Source organism: Etheostoma spectabile, chromosome 21 (assembly GCF_008692095.1).
Source record: "Etheostoma spectabile isolate EspeVRDwgs_2016 chromosome 21, UIUC_Espe_1.0, whole genome shotgun sequence".
Classification (NCBI taxonomy): Eukaryota; Metazoa; Chordata; class Actinopteri; order Perciformes; family Percidae; genus Etheostoma; species Etheostoma spectabile.
In genome coordinates this window covers 16,315,138-16,324,509 of record NC_045753.1, presented here as the reverse complement: position 1 = coordinate 16,324,509, position 9,372 = coordinate 16,315,138, and the positions used below count along the sequence as shown (strand labels likewise).

General features: G+C 36.5%; 2 protein-coding genes across 4 annotated transcripts in view; both read left to right on the top strand.

The window, feature by feature from the left end:
• The window catches only part of ppa1a (inorganic pyrophosphatase 1a), a 4,071-nt gene extending 634 nt beyond the window's left edge, over positions 1-3,437 (top strand). Inside the window, exons 3-11 of the mRNA XM_032501471.1 lie at positions 951-1,004; positions 1,320-1,439; positions 1,523-1,609; positions 1,703-1,829; positions 1,938-2,065; positions 2,342-2,427; positions 2,623-2,692; positions 3,001-3,040; positions 3,132-3,437. Coding sequence (XP_032357362.1) covers positions 951-1,004; positions 1,320-1,439; positions 1,523-1,609; positions 1,703-1,829; positions 1,938-2,065; positions 2,342-2,427; positions 2,623-2,692; positions 3,001-3,040; positions 3,132-3,160 — 741 coding nt within the window. The 3' untranslated portion in view covers positions 3,161-3,437. The remainder of the gene's footprint in view (positions 1-950; positions 1,005-1,319; positions 1,440-1,522; positions 1,610-1,702; positions 1,830-1,937; positions 2,066-2,341; positions 2,428-2,622; positions 2,693-3,000; positions 3,041-3,131) is intronic.
• Positions 3,438-4,372: 935 nt separating this feature from the next.
• sar1aa (secretion associated, Ras related GTPase 1Aa) lies at positions 4,373-8,778 on the top strand. 3 transcript variants are annotated; one of them, XM_032501478.1, is made up of 7 exons: positions 4,373-4,459; positions 5,458-5,530; positions 5,810-5,929; positions 6,126-6,191; positions 6,356-6,459; positions 6,555-6,686; positions 6,790-8,778. In XM_032501478.1, exons 2-7 carry the CDS (start codon positions 5,473-5,475, stop codon positions 6,904-6,906), a joined length of 597 nt encoding a protein of 198 aa, XP_032357369.1. In that variant the 5' UTR covers positions 4,373-4,459; positions 5,458-5,472; the 3' UTR covers positions 6,907-8,778. The 3 variants fall into 3 exon arrangements, with proteins under 3 accessions (XP_032357369.1, XP_032357370.1, XP_032357371.1); XM_032501479.1 differs by having other exon boundaries at positions 4,377-4,459; positions 5,464-5,530; XM_032501480.1 differs by lacking the exon at positions 4,373-4,459 and adding an exon at positions 4,595-4,932 and having other exon boundaries at positions 5,464-5,530.
• The last annotated feature ends 594 nt before the right edge of the window (positions 8,779-9,372 follow it).

Genomic DNA, 9,372 nt, shown 5'->3' with positions numbered 1-9,372 from the left:
ACTTTACTGGAGTAATTATTTTACAACATACTTTTTACTTCTATTCCTCACATTTTCATGCAATTATCTGTACTTTCTATTCCTTACATTTTAAAAATAGCCTTGTTACTCCTATTGATAATATGCCTCTGAAGTTTGACTTGTTGCACCATTACAATACTTATAGTTAACTAGTCATCATATCTTCTGCTCGTAGGACACATATGGTTCTTTAACGTATTTGCATTTTACTAAAAATGGGTTCATTTTCAATAGGCATAAATGCAAAAATGTTCAACATTAACATAACATTATAGTCATTATGGCCTTTTTCCATTTCTTCCCTTTACATTACTTTTACACTTTTAAGTTGATACTTTAACTTCTACAGGAGTCTTTTTAAACCCTAGTACCTACACTTCTACCGTAGTATTGAATGTGAATACTTTTGAAACCTCTGGTTGTACACCTTACAACAACCTCAAAAGTACAATTATATACTCAAGCTGACCAATATGAGTCCCATTCGGCCATGTTGTGGAAGTCTGTGCTGCTGCTTTTGTATTGCATTTTTGTGCCTGTACCCTTTTTATTACCAGTTTGTCTTCAGTAGTGGACAGATTGTTTGTCCCTGTACTACCTGGCAAGCATAGTAAGTTTGCTACCTTAACTGACGTTTTCAACTTTAGGTCAGGCAGAAATTAGTACTGTAACACACTACTGCATTGGGATTTGGTGAACAACAGGTTCACTTCACAGATTCGAGAGGCCATTGTATATGAAAAATATTTTTTATACAAACATGTACGTATCTGTCCCTCACTTTTTATATATATATATATATATATATATATATATATATATATAATGTAATTAGGTTTTATTATATATGTAATGTATAGAATATATGTATAGAATAAAACAGAAAATTCATCCCGGTGTAACAAAACGTGTTTCTGATCATCTTGCAGAATATTTTTCATGCCGTTGTGGAGGTTCCAAGATGGACAAATGCAAAGATGGAGGTATATAGGCCTATATGCATTTTTTTTTTTTTTTTTTACAATTCCATATATATATATATATATATATATATATATATATACATGACACAATCTAGGATTTTCGGATGATCCATGCTCCTACTTTGGTCATGGATATAAATCCTTTTTGTCTTTACTTGTTACAGTGCATACGTGCTAAGAGACACCATATCTCTGTGCTAAGAGATCAAGATTTGATACACAGTGATGACTTTATTTTATTTCATTTATTTTTTTAATGTTCTAGTTAAGTTTGTTTTTTTAATAATACAGTGATACAGTTTATCTGTTTCTCAGATTGCGACCAAAGATCCTCTCAATCCACTGAAACAAGATATGAAGAAGGGGAATCTTCGTTATGTAGCGAACGTGTTTCCTCATAAAGGCTATATCTGGAACTATGGAGCTATTCCACAGGTCAGTCCTACTCATGATATTCAAACAACAGGAAACCAGATCGTGTCTCTGCAACATCAGACATGAACATTCTCTTTTCACAGACATGGGAAGACCCCAACCACAAGGACAGCGACACAGGATGCTGTGGAGACAATGATCCTATTGATATATGTGACATAGGAAATAAGGTACAACTCTGATTATGGGCTTTGAAGAGACAGATTAAAATTCAACTGTTTGCACACCTTTTTTTATTTTTTGAAACGCCTCTGATACTCTAGGTGTGCTCTAGAGGAGAAATAATCAAAGTGAAGGTTTTGGGAACTCTGGCTTTGATTGATGAGGGTGAGACAGACTGGAAGGTCATTGTGATCAATATTGAGGACCCTGAAGCCGCCGACTTCAACGGTATGAACAACCTGTAATAATAGTTGCTGGCACTGCTGGAAAATCTTCCATCCGTTACAAGTTTTTCTGAAATTTAGAGTTGCCTTTGTTGTTGTCGATCTGTTGCAGATATTGATGATGTAAGACGACTTAAGCCTGGATACCTGGAGGCGACTGTTGATTGGTTCAAAAGATACAAAGTCCCAGATGGCAAACCTGAAAACCAGTTTGCTTTCAACGGAGAGTTCAAGGACAGGGTACAGCTTGTAATACCTAACGTACTTTTGTTTTCTTTCTATATCTGGTCAGATTTGACAAATTAATAAACAACTAACAGATTAAAACAATTTATATTAACGTAAATAAAACATTTCAGAGGGGAAGTTAGATATGAAATGTTTTTCAGATTGCTTAATAACCTTTTTAGACCATGTCTACTTCATTTTACCTGATATATTGATGCTTTCTTTGAGCACATAGATGAAGAACATGTGTCTTTTGGTTAATGTGAATAAAAAGTATGTGTTTTCCAGGACTTTGCCATTAAAACAGTCAAGAGCACCAACGAGTTCTGGAAGGCTCTGATTTCTAAGAGGACCAACGCTGGCGAATTAAATTGGTGTGCATTCATGCTCCAATATGCAAACAGTAGCCTACATGACAGTATATGTGACAAATACTATTTAATCCTGTTAGCTAATATAACAAATACTGTAGCTGATTAGATAATAGACTGTTAAATAAATATATATTTTTTAAACATTGCGATTGTGAATACAATTGTTTTCTTTGTTTGTTCTCTTTCTTGAATCAGCATGAACACTAGTGTCTCAGATAGTCCATTCTGCTGCTCTGCTGGGGACGCAGAGGCTGTGGTTAAGTCTGTAAGTCTCTTTTCATTTTTAAATTCATGTAACCAGCTTAATCCCTTGTTTAATGAGACAAGAGATGATGAACATAACAGCATGTTGAACACACAAAGCCTTCAGATAAAATGAGAAGATCGTTAGTGACTCCATGACTCATTTGGCAACATAAGGGTATTGGTTTTTAGTTCACCAACATTTCATGGCTTTCGCATTCAACATAGTTTCTGATAAAATGAGTCCAAAATATCTAAACTGCACAAATATGTTTTCATGACCTCCAAGAAGCATTTGTTAAGCAAAAATAACAGCAATTATTCTTACAGGCATGTGCTTTGGGAGCCGAAGATCCCATCCCAAGTTCAGGTGAACGTTTTGTACATTTATGCGTTTTATTGCAGAAACTCAACAATGTTGTTACTCGATGATAATAAAAAATGCCTGATTTGTTTTTTAGTTGACAAATGGTTCTACTATGAGAAGTAAGAGGAAAGATCTGAGCAGAAACACTCCTTCCTTCTTTCATTTCTTTCTTCATCATCATTTGATTTCAACACATCAAAGCAGTGCACAAACTGGATGGATTGGATTTATGTTTTGATGTATGTCACCTTTACTTGCTTCTTCTTTGTTCAGACTTGAATGTCTAGAGCTGTCAAAACTGCTTGCTGTATGATTGTGACACAATTACATTTTAAATATTGGATAGTAGCCTATAATGTCAAGCTTGGCAGAACATAACAATAAACTACACTTAATCCCAGGGTATTGTGTATTGTATTGATTATATTGCCAATACTACATACTATCATTATCACATTGACATGATGTTACCTACAGAATATGGATCAGTGGATAGTGGACCCCTGATGGGAATAAACAGAGGGTAAGAAATCATGCTCTGCCTGTAATCTTTCAAAATAAGACCAACAATTGGTCAGCACCTCATACAACAATTCACGTGGAAATAGACAACTAATTGCCCTACTGCCTGTATGGGCAATTCCAGTAAAGGATGTATTCAGTGTTCCTCAAATGTAATACATAACAGTACAAATTACTGGTTATTAAAGTAGGTGGCTTTAAGTGAAACCCAATGGGGTGCTTTAGATTGGAATTAGAGAATAAACAATGAGCTGCAATAAGCACTAGACACAGTGTGATTAGAAAAAAACTGTTCTTATGCATCTAGCGGGTTAAAAACATCTGTATGAAATCATAGCTGCTCTGATTGCATTATGGTCTGCTTCATTAACTGCTTGATTTCACAAAATGTTGTTCTAAACGTGCTTAAAAGTAATGTAATTCTGCCTGGAATAAAGCTTTATGATAAAATGAGCTACCATAATAACATGAGAAAATAATTATTAGTTTCAGCCCTACACAAAATAGTTTTAAAAATAGCTCCACCTTAACTAGGTACAACAGTAAACAGTAAAATCCTGTTTTTACTTTAATGCATGCATAAAAATAATCTTATGATATCATAATAGTATAACAGTCAGGGGGCATTTTCTGCATTGAGTACTTTTACTCTTAATACTTTAGGTAGCTTTTTCTAATTATACTTTATTTACAGTGTGGCATTAGTATTTTTACTTCAGTAAAGGATCTGAATGCTTCCTCCATCATTGGTACTGGTTCAGCAAACCATCTGATGACGGCGCTAATGCAATTAATGCTAAACGCCGATTTCTAAAACACGAAGAAGAAGCGGAAGTCTGATTGACTGTTTCCAAGGAGACAAATACTACTGAGCGCTGGGCTACTGGTCAGTGCTGAGGGGTAAGTCAGTTAACGCTAAAGTTAGAAAACATTTTCGATCTAAAGACATTGTGCGGTTAGCATCAGTTCATAATGAGTTTGCGCACAGTCTGTAGCTACTCCTTTAAACGTTGTTGCCCTGACGCGCATGGATCAGACTCTAGAAAGTACCACAGGTTTAACGTTAGCCAACATGCTACTGCTAACTAGCTAAGAAGCATCAACGTTAACCGAGCTAGCTATGTCAGTTCACTAGCACACTGAAACAAGCTAACTAACAGACACTACACCTGCTTCGGTGTTTTTGATAGTTTGAACGTTACACTGCTATTGTAATTGCCATTTATCGATGTAGCGGTGTTGTTAATAAGAAAGTAACGTTAGCTAACTTAGCTAGCTACCGATGACGTGGAAATGAACAGAGATGTTTGAGAGACACTGGATCTAGCGAAATGATCTGTGAAGCGTTGTGAACATTACATTTTACTTAAAAGGTAACTACCTAACCTCCTGCTACCCATGTGGGCGCAGCTGTAGTGCCATGTCACAGATATCAAGACCAGGGTGTTACATGTGTGATGTAATGTTATGCAATGACAGACCTTTCTCGTGGCAGACATGTTGACTTGTCATAGCAGGAAAAGCACGGGTTAAACAGGTGTAGTTAACGATGGATCCGTTGTAACAAGTGTCCCACTAAGCCACGACAGTGAGCTCACCTAAATGGAAGGCTGTCGTTTGTAATGCAATCAATAACACCTGTGCTTTTTCTGCCAAAATGTCTGCTGTGAAAAAGTCAAGTGTTCTGCAAATAAACACAACCTCATGAGTAGCTTTTGTATAAACTACTAGCTACTACTTATGTTATGTTGATATGTGTTTCTAATATTGTGTCTACTTCACTTAAATAGAAATAGAAGCAAAAATATGCATTGTAAAGGCAAGTATTTCTATTTTTCTGGCTACTCAGTGCATGTAATCATGTAATAGTAATCTGACCTTTTTCTTTTCTTTTTTTTTCAAAGGCCGCCAAGATGTCATTTTTATTCGACTGGATCTACAGGGGGTTTAGTAATGTTTTACAGTTCTTAGGTAAGTACTGTCTTTTTCTGCAACATTGTGAAAATGATGGCAAACGACTAGGGGGCTTGATTAAAATAACCTTAAGTCAAATGTAATGTAATTTATAACCATGGAACGTTCTTTCTGAAATGTATCCAGGGTAGTGAAAGTGGAAAGTACCCAGTTCCTTAGAACCAAGTACAGCACTCGAGTGAGGGTTATTGTATTGGTTGTGTTCCACCCCCAGGGATTAAGTAGGACTTGGTTTTCACCCAGGACATTATTGATGCACACAAATATTTCTTCCAGGTCTTTACAAAAAGTCAGGGAAACTGGTTTTCCTGGGCCTGGACAATGCTGGTAAAACAACACTCCTACACATGTTGAAAGATGACCGACTTGGCCAACACGTGCCAACTCTGCATCCAAGTAAGGAGAGATTCAGATAGTAGTGTTCCATCCTAGGTTCACATGTTAGAACAAAGATGGGTCACCTTGTTTGTATGTTTTAGTTAGGATTATAGCTCCTATTATTCCACAGGGTATTGTAGTACAGGCTGTATATAGGGTAGAGAAAAGGGCCAAGTAATTGCTCTAATAAAAATTGATCTTCTTTTTCTCAAAGCTTCTGAAGAGCTGTCAATTGGTGGGATGACCTTTACTACATTTGATCTGGGGGGACATGTACAAGGTGAGATTGTTCTCCACTTTTCCCAGTAGTTACACACCATAGAAATAAGTCGTTATCTCTGCCTTTTGCTGCAACAACAGCCTTTGGTGAAATATCACATTGTAAAGCAGGATTTTTCTGCAAAGGCATTTTCTTTTCACAAACACTTTTCTCCTGGCTGACAGCTCGAAGAGTGTGGAAGAACTACCTGCCAGCTGTGAATGGAGTCGTCTTTCTTGTAGACTGTGCAGACCACGACAGACTCTCAGAATCCAAGACTGAACTCGATGTAAGATCAAACATCACTGTTGCAAGTTGTTTCCACCAGGCAGCACTGACCGTCTGTTAGATTGATTATGATTGTGCTGCCCTTGTATTTCCCAGGCTCTCCTAGGGGACGAGACCATTGTCAATGTACCAGTGTTGGTCTTGGGAAATAAAATTGACCGCCCTGAAGCCATCAGCGAAGGAGGACTGAGAGGAGCTTTTGCTCTTGATGGTCAAGTTACCGGAAAGGTAGGCGTGTCATGGACCCTGTCTTTTAATCTGTGTTTGGGCACATGTCCTGGCGCCTGCCTGACGACTGTCGTCCTCATTTTTCTGTATTTGTTATCGACAGGGAAATGTCTCTTTAAAGGAGCTGAACGCCCGGCCGCTGGAGATTTTCATGTGCAGCGTGTTGAAAAGACAAGGCTACGGGGAAGGTTTCAGATGGTTATCGCAGTACATCGACTGACATGCAGCACTGAAGCTTAACCGGAAGGGGTTTTCTTGACACATATTTTTTTGAAGCATGACAAAGACTCTGTCTCTTTGCCGGTGTCAATCAGCCCAAATTTCAAACTATATTGTTAATAAGAACGTATTCTTTTTAATGCTTTATTCCGGATTTAAAGGTTTCTATGCAAACTTTTAAAAGTGGTTCATGGTGAACTGTCTTACTTTTGTTATTAATGTGAGAATTAACTGAGTTGTCTAACTCCATGGCAAGTTAATTAGGTTACAGCCAAAGGTCACATACCTTAATTACAATACACGAGCAGATATATACATTATGCAAGAATTTAGATACGTACAAATTAGTTTTGCATTATTTAATATGGACTAACTATCCACTCCAGTTGGACTCTATTAGGAAGCAAGTGATATAAATGAAGGACTTGTGAGATTGTTTGGTTAGCTGACATCAAGTTTAGGTTTTAAAATCTATATAACTAAATACAGACGATTCATTTTAGTTTATTCTATGTAATGTCACGCAGCCACTGCCTTCAAAGCATATAGCCAAAGATGTATGCTAATGCCTTTGGGTTAAGCAGGGAGAGAGATTGGATTTCAACAAAAGACATCTTCCATGCTGAGCACTGAGCCAAAATAACATCACCCCCAATCCTCTTCAGAAACCAAAAAGGAGAAGAGACAGCATGTCCCATAGATAAATCCCAAAGATTCAATGATAACGATTTAAAGATGATGAGTAAGCTGAGCCTCATCACTGATGGGTGTGCTGTGAATAATGTCTTCTCACTTTCATTGTCTTTATGGAATTGGCTTGTTTATTTTTGCATCCTTTCCTATGTGTTGACCCAAAGTGATTTCACATTTTGAAGGCAGCTAATATAATAATAAATGATTCTTGATTATCTTTATCTTTTAAGTGTTTAGTACAGAACTCAAAGATAAAATGTTCATACCGAATGAGGACCTTCAATGGCTGCCCTTGCTTTTATTATGTCGTGAAGGCTGTAATAATGTGTTGCACTTAAAATGTCGGCAAGCAATAAAGTAGAATGACCAACTGTACTGTAGCAGAGACAATCTTACTCCTCTGTATTTGAGAGTAGGACATAGTGTATGTAGTTCTGAGACTGTTAATGGAAATTTATCAATAATATAAATTTACTTGGTGGTTATTTATTAATTTAATCTAGAGCCTGAGGAATATCTCAACATGTAGGCTGTGCAACAGTGGTGAAGTGCTGCAGGTAATGTACTTTTTGACTATCTAGGAAGATATGAGAGTGCACTTGCAAATGTTAAATGTGCTAACCTAATTCTAATCTCATTCTTGATGCTAATGTTCATACATTCTTACAACGGCCTGTGCAAATTTTAGAAGCCGGAAATAGATCATGGGAAACATAAACATTTAATCATTGTACCCCATTTACTGTTTCCTGCATCCTATGTTTACAGGGTCATGTTTTGAATATTCTGCTTATTAAAATATGCAGGGAAGTTTGTGACTGAGATAAAAAAAAAGATAAATATGAAACAGATTTTTTTTTTTACAGGGAATCTTAAGTGTTTACTGAGATACAGTATGCATGTGAAGAAACTGCTTTTCCTTTGAACGGTGTTGTGTACCAGTCTCTTAACTCCTGTAAATGATGTATATTACAGATGTAAATGTTTGTACAGTAACTGCCTATTAGCTGACACTAATAAATCACTGGAGCTATTTATAACTGATTGACTTAAAATAATATTTGCAGCGATTATCTGTGTGAATAATTTAAACATGGATGACAACATGCATACATAAAGATAGATCTATTTGATGAGTGGCTCACATCTTGTAATAAAACCAAGGTTTTTTTTGACTCAACTTACACTGTGTCATTTTTGTTTATAACTACAGTTAAAACCCCACACTTGTAGTCTTTGTTAAGGTAAAAACAAATAATATATATATCTGTTAGTTTAGGCATTTTGTCTCTTATAGGTGGTTTAAAGAAACTGATTAAGGGGAACTTGTTTGTTATGAATGAGATATATCTCAAGATAAACCCATTGACAGACAATCCAAAGGTGGAAAGTGACCTCTACTCAAGTCCTTTATAAAGATATGTTCTCACTTTGACATGAAAGTATAAAAATCCAAATTACATAAACTGCTAATGTTGTAAAAATATTGCAAGGCTGTGAATTTATCTATAGGCACTGTATCTTATTTGTTGTCTTAGTGGCCTATCTATCGACCAATGTGAAGCCAGAAAGCTGTACAGCAATCTTGGAGTCATTTTAGTTTCAGACCGGTCATTGGAGGCTCATTTAACTCATGTTTCCTTTTGACAGATCACTGATATTTTCCTTTAATTCTCAGACACGGAGAAAATCGTTGATGCTTTTATCTCCAGGCTTAATTATTGTTATTCACTTTATTGTAATGTCAAACCAACGGCAGCTTTTGCTGAGTGCT

Excerpts from the sequence above, each read along its gene's own strand:
- sar1aa (XM_032501478.1), top strand. The coding sequence starts at position 5,473 with ATGTCATTTTTATTCGACTGGATCTACAGGGGGTTTAGTAATGTTTTA. Across the intron at positions 5,930-6,125 it reads CGTGCCAACTCTGCATCCAA|CTTCTGAAGAGCTGTCAATT; the intron begins GTAAGGAGAGAT and ends TTTTTCTCAAAG. Across the intron at positions 6,460-6,554 it reads AATCCAAGACTGAACTCGAT|GCTCTCCTAGGGGACGAGAC; the intron begins GTAAGATCAAAC and ends TGTATTTCCCAG.